At 41.5% G+C, this 20000-nt stretch overlaps 2 protein-coding genes across 3 annotated transcripts in view; one reads left to right on the top strand and one right to left on the bottom strand.

Annotated features, from left to right (window-relative positions):
- Positions 1-20000, bottom strand: part of LOC125024520 (paramyosin-like) — a 103014-nt gene that overhangs the window by 34712 nt on the left and 48302 nt on the right. The gene's annotated exons all lie outside the window — the stretch shown is intronic.
- The window catches only part of LOC125024519, a 7828-nt gene continuing 187 nt past the window's right edge, over positions 12360-20000 (top strand). Inside the window, exons 1-2 of one of the 2 annotated variants that reach the window (XM_047612310.1) lie at positions 12360-12563; positions 12742-20000. The exon at positions 12742-20000 is cut by the window's right edge and continues 187 nt beyond it. In XM_047612310.1, coding sequence (XP_047468266.1) covers positions 13288-19542 — 6255 coding nt within the window. In that variant the 5' untranslated portion in view covers positions 12360-12563; positions 12742-13287 and the 3' untranslated portion in view covers positions 19543-20000. The other variant, XR_007114761.1, reaches the window with a different exon arrangement.

Consider the following 20000-nt stretch of genomic DNA (forward strand, 5'->3'; position numbering starts at 1 on the left):
GGGTTGCCGAATCTGCCTTGAAATCTGGTCATATGTTAGTAACTAAAGATAAAGACCTTTCATGGACTTGTTTCTGGATAATCGTCGTCGTGAATATGTCAAGGAGGTGGTGGATGGCAACGTTCATGGCGTACACGTGGTTGCACGTACACACACATACATGCAGGCGCGCACGTACACACAGACGGGCAAGCGTGTATCTCTGCGCACAATGACACTCACGCAATCGCTCTCTCGCTTCTGGTCTCGTCTCCTCTCTCTCCTTTATCTTCTTATCTCTCATTATTCATCTTTCCTTTTTCCTTTTTCCTTTTTATTTCTTATTTTACTTCTTATTTCCCTTCCTCCCTTCCTTTGTCCTTCCCTTTCACTTTTCACTTGTCTCTTCCTTTCTCATTCCCGCCTTCATTCCCTAGCCCTTTTCTCGCCTTCCTTTCGTATTTTCTTCCTCCCCACTTCCTTGCACCTCTTCTCCTCTCCTCTTCTCACCTCTTCCCTTACTTCTCTTTCCCATATTCGCTATTCCTCTCTCCTTCTCTTCTCTTTCCCCTTCCCCTCGCTTCCTCTAAATTCTTATCCTTCCCTCTTTCTCTTCCTTCTTCTGTTCCTCCTTTGCACACCCTCACTCCCTCCCGTCTTCCCTCCCTCCCTACCCCCTCCTTTATTTCCTCCCTCCCTCTCCTCTGTCCACTTCTTCTGTTTCTCCTTCCCTCCCCCTGTTTCTCACTCCCTCCTTCACCCACACTATCACTCCCTTCCTGCCCCCTCCCTCCCTCCCTCCCTCTTCCCTCCTCCCTCTTTCCTCCCTCCCTCCTTCCCTCCTCCCCCCACACCCTCCTCCTCCCCCGGGTGATCCCCATCAAACAGCTGGAGTGATATGCATGTTTCAAACAGGTTCCTTTAGAGTTATCTTTTTATTATTTTTTTTCTCTCTCTCGACTTTTCCATGTAATCTCTTTTTCCAAAATGCATTTGCCTCGAGTTACATTATTAAGAACAAAGTGCGTAGCGAAGACGGAGGTGGAGGAGAAAGTCGGTGAATAAATGAAACGAGGTGTAGACGAATAGAAAGAAGAGAATGGAGAAGATGGAGAATAGGAAGAAGGGATAGAGAATAGGAGAAGGAGAGGATAATGATGGTGTAATGAGGTCATGTAGGCTAAGGGCGATTTTAATGAAAATAATATATTATTATTGAAATTATTTATTATTGTCGTGCCGCTACAGTGATTTTATCATCATCACCATTGTTAATGTTACTGTTACATTTTTTAATTATTTATATTATTATTATTTATATTATTGTTATTACTATTATTACTGTTGTTGTTTTTGGAAGTAGTATTGTTTTATTATGATTAGCTGTTATTGATACTGCTACTGTTAATAATTGTAGTAACAGTAACATTTATAATAATATTGATTCACTTTTAATTAGCACTGATGTTACTACTCCCCACTTGACCTACCACACTATACCTCGTGAGAGAGAGAGAGAGAGAGAGAGAGAGAGAGAGAGAGAGAGAGAGAGAGAGAGAGAGAGAGAGAGAGAGAGAGAGAGAGAGAGAGAGAGAGACTGACAGAGTGTGTGACAGACAGACAAACAGAGAGAACCCCCACTCAAAAAAAAAATCGAGAAAAGGTCACCCGCTGTGGCTCTTCCGCCGCGTCGCCCGGCGTGCGTCCGCGGTTTCTTGCTAACTGTACCGGGAGGGCGGGGCGGGCGGGAGCGCGGGCGGCGGGGCATTACCTGGCACGCGCTTGCACCTCCGAGCTCCCCCGCGCCGCCGCCCCCTGCGCCCTCCGTCGACCCGTCGCCTCCCCCGCCGCGCCCTTTCGAGGCCGAGGGCAGCCCTCTCGTGGCGGACGCTCAACTCCGTCGCGTTCCTTTTCTTTCCGTTTATTCTTTTCCATTTCCTTCCTTTCCTTTCCTTTCCCTCATCTTCTCTTCTCTTCTCTCCCTTCCTCTCTTCCTCCCCTCCTCCTCTCCTCTCCTCCTCCCCTTTTCTCTCCTTTTTTCTCCTTTCTCCCATCTCTCCCCCTCCTCTCCTGTCCTTCCCTCTAGCTGCTTTTGCCCCCCCCCCCCTCCACCTTCCCTCCTTCCTTCCTCCCTTCCTTCCTTTTCTTGTCACATTTCTCGCCTTTCCTCCTTTCTCTGCTACGTTTCGTCCCCTCCCTACTCCTGTTGCTGTGCCCCCCCCCCCTTCTCCCCTGCCCCCAACTTTCCTACCTTGCTCTCCCTGTTATATCTTTACCCTGCTTTCTGAATCCCCCCCCCCCTTTCCTCCCCCAATTTTGCTCTTCTCCCCTATCTCTGCTACCTCCTCCCCATATTTGCCTCCCTCCCTATCTCTCCCCATTCCTCCCCTTCACTCCTCTCTCCTCCCCACCCCTCCCCCTTCCTCCTCCTATCCCTTTCCATTTCGTCATCCCTCCCCACCCCACCCCTCTCCTTATCCCCACCTCATCCCCAACCCCTCTCCTTCCCCACCATCGTAAGGAAAAATCGGTACATCCTGCTCGCCGACTTCCCCGGCCTGAGCTGCCAATTACCGGCCGCCGTGAGTGTCCCGCCGGCCAGTGCCAGGCGCGGGCGGCGGCGGGGGAGGCGGGGGGAGGCGGGGGGAGGGGGGCGCCTCCTTCTGGGGATCAGGGCGCTTGATAAGGGGGTTAGGATTTTGTTTTTTGTTCATTTTCTTTTTGTTTTCATTGTTTCTGAGGAGTTTGGTGTTGATTTGATGTGCTTGTTCATTGCTTGAGTTTGTTTTTCTTTTTGTTTATGGTTTATTTGATTGTTTTTTTGTGTTCATCTTTATCGTTATTATTGTGGTAGTATTCATATTGATAATAATGTTTGTTATTATTTTAATTGTTATTATTATTTTTACTTGGACTTTTATTGATAATATTTTGCACGATTATATATAACGAGAATTTGTCTGTTTCCAGGTGAGTGTTGCCGCCCTGCGGTTTCGGACAAGAAGGGCAAGCAGATATCCAGTCGGTATGTCCTTTTATATAATATATTGTGTGTGCACTTGTTTGTTTGTTTGTATTTGTGTATTTCTATTTTCATTCTTATTCTTTTTCTCTTTTTTTTTCCTTTTTTGTAAGTGATGATCATTCCGTTTCATGAATGAATGAATGTGTATACGTGTGCGTGTATCTGTGTGTATATATATATGCATTTCTGCGTTGCTTTCTCGCGCGTGGTCGCACGTATAGACACATGTACGTGCGTTGCCAGCCCCTACGTGCGGCCATGCGTGTATCCCTTGTGCTCGTGTGCGCGGACAAGCATGTGCGCGGCGGCGTCCGAGGCGGCGATTGGAAGGAGAAAGTCGGCGCCGGACAGAGAGCAGGATCTGGTGTCCGGCGACGCGTGACTCGGCTGCCCGAAGGATATGGTTGACGCCGGCGGGGAGGGAGGAGGGAGGGAGGGAGGGAGGGAGGGAGGGAGGGTGGGAGGGAGGGAGGGAGGGAGGGGAGGGGGAGGGGCTAGGGTGAGGGTGAGGGTGAGGGAAGGAGGGATAGGGAGTGGAGAGGAGAGAAAGGGATAGGGAGGAGGAGGAGGAGGAGGAGGAGGAGGAGGAGGAGGAGGAGGAGGAGGAGGAGGAGGAGGAGGAGGAGGATGGGAATGGAGATGGGTGAGGGAGTGGGGAGGGGGAAAGGCGAGGGAGGGAGGAAGGAGAGAGGGAGAGGGAGAGGGGGGGGAGAAGGGAAGAGGTTGGAGGCGAAAGTTTCCCGTGAAAATGACCAGCGAAGTTGAACCAAAAGGATATGGTGAGAACGAATGAGGGGGGGGGGGCGAGGGTGAAGATGGTAGAAAAGAAAGGGAGTGGAAGGAAGAAGAAGAAGAAGAAGAAGAAGAAGAAGAAGAAGAAGAAGAAGAAGAAGAAGAAGAAGAAGAAGAAGAAGAAGAAGAAGAAGAAGAAGAAGAAGAAGAAGAATTTAAGGGAAGATGAATCCACTAATTTCTCTTCGCTTCGATTATTCAAGGGAAATTGAGGACAGGAAATGTCATGTGAGGGATTATATATATATATATATATATATATATATATATGTATATATATATATGTATATATACGTTTATATGTACGTGTGTATATGTGTATATATAAGTATATATTTATATGTATATTGTATATGTGTGTATGTATGTATATGTGTATATATATGTATGTCTATATATGTATATGTATATTTATATATGTTTGTATATGTACATTTATATATGTATATATATGCATATATGTATATATATATTTATATATGTATGTATGTATAAATATGTATATGCGCACACACACACACACACACACACACACACACACACACACACACACACACACACACACACACACACACACACACACACACACACAACAACAGTATATATGTGTGTGTGTACATATATATATATATATATATATATATATATACATACATATACATATACATGTGAGAGTGTATATGTATCTATAAGAGTGAGAGAGAGAAGCAGGCAGAGGCAAACACTGAGATAGAAAAGAGAGAGGAGAGTGGGAGAGAAATTGAAAAAAAAAAAAAAAAAAGGGAAAAGAGAAGACAGACAGAGAAACAGAAATGGAAAGCAAAGGAAGGAAAAACTAACACCAACACTTTTTTTTTGCCGGAAATGAAATCTCGGTCAACGCATTAACCAGCGTAAGATGTCAAGGAGAGAAAGAGACAGACATACAGATAGACAGGCAGGCAGGCAGACGCAGACAGAGAAATAGAGACAGACAGACAGATAGAGACAGACAGACAGACATACAGACAGACATACAGACAGACAGACAGACAGACAGAGAGAGAGAGAGAGAGAGAGAGAGAGAGAGAGAGAGAGAGAGAGAGACAGACAGACAGACAGAGAGAGAGACGGACACACAGACAAACAGAGAGAGAGACAGACCGACAAACAGATAGAGAGACAGACAGACAAACAGAGAGAGACAGACAGACAGACAAATGGAAATGTAACGTCGCTGTTTAGAAAGTCGTGTGGATGGAAGAGAAAAAACGAAAATGGATTGATGAGAAATAAAGCTCAATATTTTGACGATAATGATGACAATAAAGGTAGGTTGATGAGTAGAGAATCGCGTAAAGGAAGAGAATCGAGGATAATAAACAAATGAATAAACAACTAAAAGAAATCTTGATGAAGGTCTTGAATTCGATAAGAATAACGGGAGGAAATACAAAAGAATCTGACAAAATGTGGAAATACGAAAATGGTGGATAAGGAGAAGAACGGGTGAAAGTTGAGAGAATTGAGGAAAGTGAAATTTGATCATAATTACTTAACACTGGAAAAAAATATATACCATAAGATTATTTTAAAAATTAGAATAATGAAAATAATATGTAATTGGGTAACAGTTGAGAAATGGAGAAAAAAGTGGTAGATATAAATGGAAAATAGATTTTAAGGTGAGGAATTAGGCGAAAAAATAAAGATTATTTATGTCGACCAGGAATGGAAAAAACGGATGATGATAAGTAGGAGTAAATGTAGGTGATGACAGATGAATAAAGAAGAGACAAAAATAAGTTGAAAGAATACTAACATGACCTAAAGCGCAGAATCCGGCGGAGAATTATGAAAAGAGAGAGACTTTAACGCAACAAGATGGTCTTCTTAAGCCACTGCAATGCGACGGCTTAGGCTGTATGTATGTCCGAACACAAACAGCAGAATTTCCCTTAAATAGTAAGTAAATTAATAAATAAAAAAATAAGAAAAGATATTCCGTTATCCCTTATGTTATATTTTTTATTATTAATTTTTCATCGTTCCTCAATTATCATTATTGTTTGCCTGAGTTGCCTCCAAAAATCCATTATCCTATACGTTATGGCCCTTTTTTATTATTGTTAAGTTTCATCGTTCCTCTTTTAACACGATGTTGTTTGTCACTGCGGTGCACTTTTCGGGTTTATTTTATTTTTATCAGTCCACGTTTAAAGTGAAATTGTTTGTCATTTTTACGTCATTTATTTTACTTTTTATTATTTTTATCAATCCACGGTTAACTCCAAATTGTGTTGTTATAAACCGCTGATTTATAACAAATATTATCAGCCCCAGTTAACACAACATTGTTCGGCGTTATTACGTCTCATTGATTTTTTGTTTAATTATTGTATCATTCTTGTCAGCCCTCAGTTAACCCGATATTATTTGCCATTATTATGTCTGCCATACGTACCCACTAGGCACGTCCTCAACTGTCATACGAATGCCTGTCTGTGCCTAGATAGATAAGCTGTTCCTACAAATATGGCTGTTTGTTGATATGAATTGGCATTATGATAATTAGAGGGTATGCTTATTAAGACTGACGATAACGAGTTGCGATTATTTATTCCATGGTAATTAAAGGGAACACCAGTACAATGCCTGATTGTAATTTACTTTTTGTTAATATTGTATTTTTGTTGATATTTTTCCTTTGATTAATTGTCAAACATGAGAGAGCTTCTGTTTCTTCGCGTGGGAAGCTTTATTTTGTGATTTTATATTTTGGGGAAAAAAGTTGATTGATGCCATTGGCGTTTGGCTTTTTTGGCCCGGAAATGTGGCGATGAAACGGCCTTTTAGACGGATAGATACTTGTAATTATTTGTGAGGTGGATGAAGTGGCTGAGTTTGTTAGTGGGCTGCAGGGGAGCTTGGGCACGGCGACTTGTGTATGTGTACTCAAGAGCGCACTCCCTTTCTGCATAACTACTGATCTTTCCTCTCCTTCCCCTTTCCCTCCATACCACTTCCCTTACTCCCCCCTCCCCCTCCCTTCGAGTCACGTAAGGCCCCGCGCGTCTCCGAGTGACCCACATCCTCAGTGCCCCAAATTACCGCCGACTGAGGACTCGCCGGCGTCGGAGGGCAAGGGGCGGACGCAGGAGTTTTCGGAACAAAGGTATTGTGGCCTGCGCGGAGGTCAGGGAGGGGCGGGTCAGGGAGGGAGGGAGGGGGCAGAGGGCAACGGCGGAGGGTGGCTCGTCCAGGCACCGGGAATGAGGGTCTTCATTCCCCCTCCTCCCCTCCCCACCTTTCCTCTCATCCGCTCTTTTCTTTTTCTCTTTTTCCTGTAATGTTAATCTTGTTTTCCTTCTCCAGTTCTCGTAAGTAGTTCTTCTCTCTTTCTCTTATCCCCCCCTCTCCCTCCTTCATCCTTCGCGTCTTTCGAGTCTCCGTATCTTTTCTTCATTCTCTTTCCTTTATAATCTTCTACTTTTATGCATATTACTATATTCATCTCCTCTTCCCCATTTCCTTTTTTCTCTTCTTTCCCTCCCTCCCTCCCTCCCTCCTTCCTTCCTTCTTTTTCCCTCCTCTTTCCCAGCCCAACATCCTTCTCCCCTTTCCCTCTACCTCTTTTTCTCACCCACCCTCCTTCCCCCACCTCTCCTCTTTACTCTCTCCCTCCTCCCTTTTTTCTACCCCGTTATCTATCCCCTCCCTCCCTCCCCTCTTCCTTTTCTCCCCCACTTCCCTCACTCGTTCTCCATGGGACTAATATTAAGGTGTCCACTCGTATCATTACAGCAGTTTCTTTCCGAGGTTTATTCAGCACGAAAGAGATGTTGGTTCTTAAGGAGCTTCGTTAAGAGGGCGGTAATTACTTCGCGAAACGTTATGCATTGTCATGATAATTAAACTTTTTTTTTTTTTTTTTTTTTTTTTTGACTCGGTTGCGACGGAAATTGCAGCGTTTTGCGTGGCTCCCATTTCGTGCAACAGCTGTTCTTACGATAAACCTTTCAACGACGACCATTAATCTCCATTTGCTATTCTCGGAGTGATCGCTGTCGTTGCAACCGCGAGCTGTCACTACAAATTTCCGTGATTCGTAACTCACAAACTACGTTTCTACGTCTCTCACCGAGCAAACAATTTTCCTTTTAAAGAGTAACTGCAATACTTTGATGGCTGCGAGAAATGCGTAACAAACTAGCTATATACCTTATTTCAACCGAATCGGGACAACTACAACACTACAACTTTTAGAACTAATTCTCACTAAAACAAAATCTTAGCATTTACAATAACAACATTTGCATGAATTAATAGCCATTACAGCTAATCAAAATTCACCCTAACCGTAAGGGCAAACTCCGTGCCCATACAATTTTCGGTTGATAAATTACCCGATGTGTATCCGGAAACTGAAAAAAAATCCGAAGGCAGTGGCCAATTCACGTACGCGGCCCCACGCTCACGCCTCGAACGAACCTGTCATCATTTCGAGCTGGGTCGAGACGGTCGCTCTGTTTACCAGTTCTATCGGCCGGCTATAGTATCCGGATGCAGGGTCACCACCAAAGCCGCAAGTGGTACGAATGCGACAAGAGCCATGATTTTGGCGTTGATTGGGACGCGTAATCATTAATCACTTAATATCAGGATGTAAGAATTTATATCGGTGTAATGTAAGTAATAAATGTACAGAATTTAACTGAAGTGGAGCCGTTGTTATGGTTAATAAAAGTTACAGACCCCTTAATCACCGCATTCGCATGGTTTGCGGTAATGGTGGTAACTGTTGTCATGTGATACGCGTTCACTCTTATGCTTTAGAGGTTCATTAAGCAGTAAAAGGGGAATGAGGGAGAAGGGAAGAATGGACGGAGGCGAAAGAAAGGGGAAAAGAAGGAAGGAAGGAAGGGGAATGGCAAGGAACGAAGAAAGGAAGGGAGATACGGCGAAAGGGAAATATTTTGCAGATTCACGAAATAGGGAACCGACACCAAGTGGTATACTGTACCCGCGCTCGACCTAGGAACTGAAAGAATTCCTCTATAACCATTACATCCTCCTAACTACGCGAAGAATACCATTAACGACATCAATCACTGTCTTTCCCTCAATCACCATTCGACGATTAATGGACAAATTACCTTTTTGGGTGGCATAGTTCACCGGAATTGCCTCTGTGTGTCTTCCTTTCTCTCTCTCTCTTGTTTTTTCTGCGTCTGCCACTCTTTTCTTTTTATACTCTCTCTCTCTTTCTTTCTTTATTTCTTTCTCTTTCTCTTTCTCTTTCTCTTTCTCTTTCTCTTTCTCTCTCTCTCTCTCTATTTCTCTTTCTCTTTCTCTCTCTTTCTCTCTCTTTCTCTTTCTCTTTCTCTCTCTCGCTCTCGCTCTCTCTCTCTCTCTCTCTCTCTCTCTCTCTCTCTCTCTCTCTCTCTCTCACTCTCTCTCTCTCTCTCTCTCTCTCTCTCTCTCTCTCTCTCTCTCTCTCTCTCTCTCTCTCTCTCTCTCTCCCCCTCCCCCTCCCCCTCCCCCTCCCTCCCTCTCCCCCTCCCTCCCTCCCTCCCTCCCTCCCTCCCTCCCTCCCTCCCCTCTTCTTCCTCCCTCCCTCGGCTTTGTTATGTTCGTGTAAAGTGGCCGCGGATTTCCTCGACAGCTCGCGAGTGGCGAAATCCACGTGTCTTTGAACTAATTGTCAATGTACAGAATACCTTCGATTCTAAAGCGAATTAAAAGAAAAAGATGAATAGAGAGAAAAGAAGAAAGGAGGAAAGAAAGAGAGAAAAATGAAAATGGTTTCTTTTGTTGTAGAAATATCACAGGAGGAATAGCCATATATTTTTTTTTCTCTTTCGTTTCTCCCTCTCTTCTTTTCTTCCTCTCTTTCTTCATACTTTTGTTTTCTACCCTTTCTCACTTTCTCTTCGTAAAGAAGACACCCCCCCCCCTGACACGGCTACTGGAAGGGGGGGGGGGCATTATATGTCAATCAGGTTAGTCGTTAATTAACTTGTCATTAGTTTGTTCCGCTGTCCTCGTTTAGGGATTTCTTTGTCGTTTGGCTTTTGTTTGCATAGCGAATCTATTTTGGGGTTTTGTTTTGATTTTCTGTTTATTTGTTTGTATTTTGAATCTTTTTTGTTTCTTTGTCGATGATCTGTTTTTTGTATGTTGATTCTATTTTATTTGTATTCTGATTCTTTGTTTTTTGTTTGTAGTTTTGTTTTTTTTCTTCCTTCTCCTCCTCTTCCTCGTCCTCTTCCTTCTATTCCTTCTTCCTCTTCCTCCTCCTCCCTCCTCTATACCTTCTTCCTCGTCTTCCTCCTCCTCCTCCTCCTTTTCCTCCTCCCTTTTCATTTCCACTTTTTCTTCGCTTTATCATTATATGCACGTTACTTCACATCCCCCCCCCCCCCAAACACACAATCCCCCACATCCCCCAACGAAACAAACAAACAAACACATCTGAAATTGACAAACGTGACGATAAACAAGGAACAAGAAAAACATGTAATGTTCTCACCCGTTTTCTTTTTTTTTGTTCCTTCGATTATCCGTTTATCGCTTATTCATTCATTCGCCAACATGGCGTCGTCTCCACTTCCGGTCTATTTTGTTCCTTCGATTCTCACCGTTTTACACGGGTCGGATTTTCGTTGTTTTTTTTTTTTTTCCCATCTTTCCGGCCGTTTCGTTGTTATCAGTTATGTAGAATTTGATAGTCGGTAAGTGGATTGTGCCTTTGAAATTGCATGTCCGCACGCTCGCATACACACATGCAAGCGCACACTCATTTACTCTCACATTCTATCACACACACACACACACACACACGCGCGCGCGCGCGCAATATATATATATATATATATATATATTTAGTCGCTCTCTCTTTCCATGAGCAGCCAAGGCTTCCGCTGTTTCGCCCAGCCTTCCCGAACGACCTTTCCCCCTGTCTCCACCCTTCCCCCCCCCGCCTCCACCCTTCCCCCCCCACGCCTCCTCCCTTCCCCTCCCGCCCCCATGAACAGCACATTCCAGCGACCGCGCTAATACTTCGCCCCAGTTACCTATCGTCACCCGCTACCCAGTGGGAAGGTTACATGCTGTTTCCCTCCCTCCCTCCCTCCCTCCCTCCCTCCCTCCCTCCCTCCCTCCCTCCCTCCCTCCCTCCCTCCCTCACTCCGTATCCGAGTCCCTCCCCTTCCTCCCCTCCCCGCCTCGCTCTTGTAGTGACTCCCAACACCCAGTAGCTGAAATTACTTTATTTTTTAACGGAGTCCTGATCATTAGTTCCCGCTGCCACCACGAGACTGTGAATCTCTCGAAACAAAATAAGGGAGTCTGGGGTCGTGTTCTCCGGAGGTTTTGCTAGTATGGGGGGGTTAGATAATTCCAAGAATCGAACTATTACATTTATTTTACAAACGAATACAAAACAAAAATGTAAGACGTAACAAACAGCATAAAACGCGTGACACGTAACAACGTAACCCTAAAACATATAACAAACAACGTAACACTAAAACACGTGACACGTAACAAATGTAACACTTAAACGCGTAACAAACAACGTAACACTAAAACATGACATAAAACACGTAACACTACGCACACATTACGGGACACGAAACATTTAATATAGCACAGCGAGAACTTCACTTTAGCTAACGCTTGGCGTGACGGAGTACCGGAATGCGGAGGCCGGGTTGCGAGCACATGCGGGTCAGCGGTACATGACCTGCGCCGAAGGTACAGCAGCCGGCGGGAAAGGAAACCAAGGTGCTGTCGACCGCCTTCATCAGGAGCCTGCGTCCCTCTCCCTTCTCGAAGTACCGCCAAGGTGGAGGCAAGTTCACCCGAACGTCTTGAAGACAAGCTAAGACGGTCGTTTGCTAGTTTGCTCGTTTACTTGGTTCGCTCGCTCGCGTGGAAGCATCATCCTGCGGGGCACAAGGGCCGAAAACATGGCATGGCACAGTGGGGCGTCGTGCCACTACACTCTTCCCGTGTCTTACGGCCCGTGTTTTGTCCTTTCCCTTCCCCTCCTCTTAGCCTTTCCTGGTCTTTCTTTCTCCCCTCTCCCCTTTCCCCCTCCCCATCCTCCTTGTCCCCCCTTCACCCCCCCCCCCTTGCGCCTTCCTTTGGTCGCGCGTAGAACTTGTAGGCATACGTGACCTTCCGAACGCCATTGGGAGGGGAGGGGAGGGGAAGGGGGAAGGGTGACGTTTCCTCTTACCGCGTCCCTTCCCCCTCCCTTCCCCCTTTGTGTGTGTGTGTGCGTTTATGTGCCCTATGTAGAGGGTAGAGGGGAGGGAGAGGTGGTAAGAGTAAGAAAACACACTGACACTAACGCTGGACTTTTTTCTCTCTTTTCTTGCGTGATGTTTATTAATCCTCCCTTTTATCTGTACCATAATCCATCTCCTTTAGACGAATATGGGAAAGGAACAGTAATTCTGAACGTTTCGAGCCGGACCACTCTCCTCCTCGCACGACATTCTGACGAAGGAAAATCGAAATTCTGACCAGAGTAATTGAGAGATAATCCCACGATAGAAAATATAATTGGTGTTACTGCAGGGACAAAATGTGTACTTAGTTAAAACAATCAGTTCCTATGCTTTGTGATATTACTAACATAAGATAAGTATGAAATAGATAAGTATACCCTCATATCGTTTTCTAAAGTGTACGACATCTATAGGGAATTTGCATAACTAATCTGGGAAAACATTGGGAGCCATTTTGTTACTCAGAGAAGCCAAGTGAGGTGTCTGAGGTAATATATCTGAGTATATCTATGTAATCTGACAATATATTTTATATTAGTATAAGCAAATGATATATTGTGATATAAAGACTTATTTGAATGAGATTGTAATGTGATTATTGATATATATTGTGTGAAATAAGGGTTATATGTAAAGCATGTATTAGTAGAGATTTGTTAATTTCAGTTTAACGGAAACAATTGGGAAGTAATTGGGATAAAATGGATGGTAATGAATTGCATGTAAAGAGAAGAAATCAAGATGTATCCAAGATGCAATAAAGTGCCATAAAAATCACCCAAGCGTTTCCAGTGAAACCCACCGGTCCTTGGCTCTCTGCTACAGTTAAACTCATAGCCTCCTCAGAACAGCAGTTAAAAATTCAAGATATGTATGCAGAATAACAGTCTCAAGATTTCCTGCATCTACTAGACTCAAGACCTCCTGTATGCAGCCGTTGTACAAGTTAGTGAGGATGCTCATGAAAATTGGATTCACATCTATCAACCCATCTTGCAAAATAGTTCAAGGTCAAGAAGGATAGAAGAACGGTGTGAATGTTCGTGAGAATCCGAAAGCAAGAGGATAACCTATGCAATCACTGGAGATCTCTGCTCTTTAAAGAAGCTCTTCATGTCTACAGGCGTCGCCAAAGGCTAGTGAACTTTTGACTAATAGGTACAAATTTGTGTTTAAAGTTCCATATAGGTCAGTAGCCAAATAGTTGTAATAATGAGTGCTACTGAAGAAGCTGTAGGTGACAAACCTCAGGTAACTGAGGCTAGTGAGACAATGAAGGGTGCTAGGAAAAAGATTTTAACAGAAAAAGGGCGTGAGTATCAAATAACACAGCATACAAAGAGGTTATCATCTGCTAGGCTAGCATGGAGAAAGATATTATCAGAGATATTATCAAGTCTTGATAGTGTTGTAAGTTTGGATCAACTTAATGTTTGTAAAAAGGCAGAAGAGTTACAGTTTAAAGAAGTTATAAATGCCTTTAACTTATTAATGGAAGTAGATCCAAGTTCTCAGGATGAATTGTTACAGGAGTTAAAAATTGAGACTGAGGAGCACAATAATTGTATGCATACAATTGAGAGTAAAATACATGAGTTAAAACAAGAAACAAATTCAGTAAATTCACAAAATAGTAGATCATCAAAGCATTCCCATTCTACAAAGAGATCTATGCATAATGTTACACAGAATGAAAGGTTACAGGCAGAATTAGCTAAGCTACAGATTGAGCTAAAGCATTATGAAAGGGAAACAGAGTTTCAAATGATCTTAAGAAAATATAAGAGAATCTTGAAAGAAAAAGAATATGAGTACAAAAGATTTCTTGCTATGAGAAATAGGCTTGCATCTCAAGAAGAAATAAAGCAAGCCAGTCTAGAAGACATTCAGTTAGAATTGTCTAAAAGTAAAGATTTAGATGATAGTAAAGAACTTCATCTTCAAAAATATTTTGAATCTATTGATAAATTTACAGAGATTGAGAAAGTAAATCCTAATTTACCAAAACAAGAAATGGCTGCTAAGGATGTATCAGGTATGGGTGAATTAGAGATAGAGGTGTCCAAATTAGAGAATACTTTCTTAAAGGCAAGCCCAGAGCTTAAGCCACAAGCTAAGAGTTTTGAGCCAAAAAGAGAGTTTAAAGATTTGAATGCATCATTTGGGCAAGATAGATCAAGTCAAGTTATAGACATTAATGTATTTAAAGATGTGGTAAATATTTTATCATCTAAGAGTAAAAGTGAATTGCCTAAGCCAGAACCAGAAATTTTCAGTGGAGATTTATTGGAGTTTCCAACCTGGCTTCAAACCTTTGAGATTATTATAGAGTCAAGAGTTACAGAACCTGCAGAGAAACTTTTCTATTTAGGTCACTATACTAGCGGGGAAGCTAAGGATGCTATTAGAGGACTTCTACGTGTTCCCAAAGAAGAAGCTTATCTTGAGGCTAAAAGTATATTAATGGATAGGTTTGGTAATAAGTTTATTGTGGCAAATGCTTTTAGAAGGAAATTGAGTGAATGGCCAAAGATTTCAAATAAAGATGGTCATGCACTACATAAATTGTCAGACTTCTTAAAGAATTGCTTAACAGTAATGAAAACGACAGACTACCTTAATATTTTAAATGATCCTCAAGAAAATAGCAAAATGTTACAGAAGTTATCCCCAGCTCTTATAGAAAGATGGAATTCTATAGTTTACAGATGGTTTGCAAGTGATACAGGTTACCCTCCATTTTCAGTTTTTTGTGAATTTATAGAAGTGGAGGCAAAGAAAGCTTGCCATCCAATTTCATCATATAGTGCAGTAATGGCAATGAATCAGAGTCATAATATCAATGTTTCAATAAGTAGTAAGAAGGGTAAACCAGAAATAAACAAGTTTGGGACAAAAAGGTTTGTGACTAACTCAACAGGTGTAAAAGAAACAGAGGTACATAGAGATGACAAGGGACAGAGTCCAGAGAAACCATATTGTAACTTTTGCAAGGCTGATCATGATCTTGATAAATGTAAAGGGTTTAATGGACTTGACAATAAGGCAAAATTTGAATATGTCCAAAAATCATTTCTTTGTAGGGGTTGTTTAAAACATGGCCATATTATCAAAAACTGCAAAAGAAAGAATATGTGCACAGTATGTAAGAGACGTCATCCAACATCTCTTCATGAGGCTATACTCGAAAGAATAAAAGAAAGGGAAGCCTTACTCAAAATGTATAAGGAACAAGAAGCTGGAAAAACAGTAACATTGTCAAATGAAACTCATATAATTGAAGACAATGTAAACTCCAGCAAAGTTGATGAGGAACTCAAAGATAGTGCAGTTTCCAATAGAATAAAGATATTGAGAAATTTAGAGGATATGATGCATTCCATGATAGTACCAGTATGGATACACCATGAAAGTAACATAAGTAAAAAGGTGTTAGTTTATGCATTATTAGATGAACAATCAGATGCATGTTTTATTAAAGAATCCACCATGAATAGGCTGAACATTCTAGGCACCAAGGTACACCTGAAGTTAACAACAGTGACAGGTGAAGAAACAATTGAAAGTACAAAGACTAAAGGGCTAATAGTATGTGGTAAAAATGAAAGGATAGAGGTTGCACTTCCAGTCACTTATTCACGGAAGAATATACCAGCCAGACATGATCAAATTCCGAGGCCAGAAAGTGTAGAAGGATGGCCTCATTTACAGAGAATAGCGAACGAATTAATGCCATATGATAGGAGTGTTGAAGTTGGGCTCCTGATAGGTTTAAATTGTATTCGTGCCATCAAACCAAGGGAGTTAATTCCTGGGAAAGATGACGAGCCTTACGCAAGGAGAACTTTGCTTGGTTGGAGTATAATAGGGAGAGTCAATGGTGATTGTCAAGATGCAAGTGACTCAGATTCAGTCCTAACTAGCAAAGTAATAGTCAATAAGGTTATCATTAATGGTGATACCAAATGTAGCTTTCTTTACTCACCAACTAAAGTAAAAGAAATAATTGATTTTGCACAACTTAAGAAGTTATTTGAGCTTGATTTCAGTGAAAGGGAGACAGGAAATGTTCCTTTTTCGTATCAAGACAAGATTTTCTTGAGAAAAATGAAAGATGGAATTCATCAACTAAAAGATGGGCATTATGAGTTACCACTTCCTCTTATAGATGATAAAGTCAAGCTTCCTAATAGTAAAGAAATAGCATTGTGTAGGTTGAGGAGTCTAAAGAGGAAGCTAAAGCAAAATAATGATTTTCTGCAAGACTATGTTGCATTTATGAAAGATCTCATAAAGAAAGGCTATGCAGAAGAGGCATCATGCCAGGGTCTAAACTTCAATGATGGAAGAGTATGGTATATACCACATCATGGTGTGTATCATCCAAAGAAACCTGACAAAATTAGAGTAGTTTTCGATTGCAGTGCTATGTATAAGAGTGAATCACTTAATAAGAATCTCTTACAAGGTCCGGATCTGACAAATAACTTAATTGGGGTATTGTGCAGATTTAGAAAGGAGCATGTAGCAATTGCATGTGATATAGAAGCAATGTTCCACCAAGTAAAGGTAAAGCCTGATCACAGAGACCTACTCCGCTTTCTGTGGTGGGAAAATGGAGATCCTGATTCAACAATCAAAGAATATAGAATGACAGTGCATTTATTTGGGGCTACATCTTCTCCAAGTGTAGCAAGTTTTGCACTGAAAGCTGCTGCTGATGATTACGCAGGGCAATGTGGAACAGAGGCTGCTTCCTTTGTTAAAAATGAATTTTATGTAGATGATGGTTTAACATCTTTACCTACAACTGTAGAAGCCATATCTTTAATCAGGAATAGTAAAGCATTATGCTCGAAGGGTGGCTTCAAATTGCACAAGTTCTTGTCAAATAAGAAAGAAGTTCTAGAAGCAATAAGCTTAGAGGAAAAGGCTATAAGTTTAAAGAATTTAGACCTCTCTAGTGAAGCCTTACCAATAGAGAGAACTTTAGGAGTAGAATGGTGCATTGAATCAGACACATTCCAGTTCAGAATTAGTATTAATGATAAACCAATAACTAGAAGAGGTATATTAACAACAGTGAGTTCTGTTTTTGATCCTATGGGTATGGTCTCACCCTTTATATTGATTGGTAAAAGAATACTGCAAACCTTGTGTCAAGATGGAGTAGACTGGGATGATGACATATCAGATGACTTGAAACAACAATGGAGAAGATGGAGAGATGATTTGATTCAGTTGAAAGAGTTAAAGATTCCTAGATGCTACAAGCCTGACGAATTTAGAAAGGTCAAATCAATTGAACTGCATCATTTCTCTGATGCTAGCCAGAATGGTTATGGACAGTGCTCTTATTTAAGGCAAGTAAGTGAGCAGGGACAAGTTCATTGTGCACTTGTCATGTCAAAGTCTAGAGTGACACCATTGAAGCCTATAACTGTTCCTAGGTTAGAACTAACAGCTGCAGTTGTAGCCGTTCGAATGAGTTCTATGTTAAAGAGAGAGTTAGGTTACCAGGAACTTAAGGAATTCTTTTGGACTGATAGCAAAGTCGTACTTGGCTACATTTCAAACGAAGCAAAGAGATTCCATGTGTTTGTTGCTAACCGAGTGCAGCATATTAAAGAACACTCCTCTGTGGAACAATGGAAATTTATTGAGTCAGCTCAAAATCCTGCTGACGCTGCTTCACGTGGATTGTATGTAAAGCAACTGATTGAACATTCTCTATGGTGGAATGGACCAAACTTCCTCTGGGAACCTGACTATAATGCTAATCCATCATTTGTAAATGTAAACGTACAAGAGAATGATCCAGAGGTCAAGAAAATTTCGTCATATAAGACCCAAACCAAAGAGAGCACTTCAATTCTTCCAAGACTTGAATATTTTTCTGATTGGCACAGGGCAAAGAAGGCTGTTGCATTATGTTTACGCCTTCAATGTAGATTCAAGAACCCTGGGAGAGCAACAGTCAACAAAGAACTGACTGAAAACAAAGAATCCAAATACACGTCACCTAGTGTAACAGAACTTGTGGAAGCTGAAAATGAAATCATAAGGCTAGTCCAAAATGAAGCTTTCCAAAAGGTGAAACAAGATTTACAATGTGGAAACAACGACAGTGAAGATGCCAGTATAAGAAGCAAAACCTTAAAGAAAGCAAGTTACATTTACTCACTTGATCCCTTCAGAGATAAAAATAACATCTTAAGGGTAGGTGGCAGAATGAGACATGCAGAATTTGCTGCAAGCAATAAACATCCAGTAATTCTGCCAAAGGACTCACATATAACAGAAATGATAGTGTGTCATTACCACCGGAAAGTTCATCACCAAGGAAGAGGAATAACATTGAATGAGTTAAGGGCATCTGGTTATTGGATCATTGGAGGTTCATCAGTGGTAGGTAGACATATTTCAAGATGTGTCACATGTAACAGATTGAGAGGCACATTTCAAGAACAGAAAATGTCTGATTTGCCACCAGAAAGACTTGAACCTGCACCCCCATTTACCTACTGTGGGGTAGATTACTTTGGACCATTCTTTGTTAAAGAAAGTCGCAAGGAGGTCAAGAGATACGGTGTTTTGTTTACTTGTATGGCTTCAAGAGCAATCCATCTAGAAACAGCAAATACACTGGAGACTGATTCATTCCTCAATGCATATAGACGTTTCATAGGAAGACGTGGCCCAGTTCGTCAACTCAGATCAGATCAGGGCACAAATTTTGTTGGAGCTAAAAATGAACTTCAGCAATGCTTGCAAGAAATGGATCAAGAGAAACTAAAAGGGGAGCTTTTAAAAGAGAACTGTGACTGGATTACATTTGAAATGAATATTCCTCACGCCAGTCATATGGGTGGAGTATGGGAAAGACAGATCCGTACTGTGAGGAATATACTAACAGCTTTATTATATCATCATGGAAGACAATTAGATGATGAGTCACTCAGAACCTTTATGGTTGAAGCAGAGACCATCGTGAATAGCCGACCCCTGACAGTTGACAACATCAGTTCTCCATATTCATTAGAACCATTGACACCAAATCACTTGTTAACAATGAAAACAAAGGTTGTGCTACCGCCACCTGGAACGTTCCAATCTTCTGACCAGTATTCAAGAAAGAGATGGCGAAGAGTTCAATATCTTGCTAATGAATTTTGGAATAGGTGGAGAAAAGAATATGCTCAATCGCTTCAGTGCAGGAACAAGTGGCCTTCAGTTATGAAAAATGTTAAGGTAAATGATATTGTCATTGTAAAGGAACAAAATTTACCAAGGAATTCTTGGAAACTTGGTTGTGTATCTGATGTTATGCCAAGCAAAGATGGTCTTGTAAGAAAGGCAAGGATAACAATGGCTGATTCCTCGCTTGACGCATTTGGAAGACGAACGAAAGCAGTCGTTAACCTTGAAAGACCAATCCACAAACTCATATTGTTAGTTGAATCATAGTGGAAGTGGGGTGTCCCCGCCAAAGAGCCTATTTAAATATCAAAATTGTTCCAACAATTTATAGTTCCTCAGTAGTATAGATATTAATTCCACATTTTGCTCATTTAGAGTTTAAGGTAAATTGTTTATACAATTTAGGGGAGCCATGTTACTGCAGGGACAAAATGTGTACTTAGTTAAAACAATCAGTTCCTATGCTTTGTGATATTACTAACATAAGATAAGTATGAAATAGATAAGTATACCCTCATATCGTTTTCTAAAGTGTACGACATCTATAGGGAATTTGCATAACTAATCTGGGAAAACATTGGGAGCCATTTTGTTACTCAGAGAAGCCAAGTGAGGTGTCTGAGGTAATATATCTGAGTATATCTATGTAATCTGACAATATATTTTATATTAGTATAAGCAAATGATATATTGTGATATAAAGACTTATTTGAATGAGATTGTAA

Source organism: Penaeus chinensis, chromosome 43 (assembly GCF_019202785.1).
Source record: "Penaeus chinensis breed Huanghai No. 1 chromosome 43, ASM1920278v2, whole genome shotgun sequence".
In the NCBI taxonomy this organism is placed as follows: Eukaryota; Metazoa; Arthropoda; class Malacostraca; order Decapoda; family Penaeidae; genus Penaeus; species Penaeus chinensis.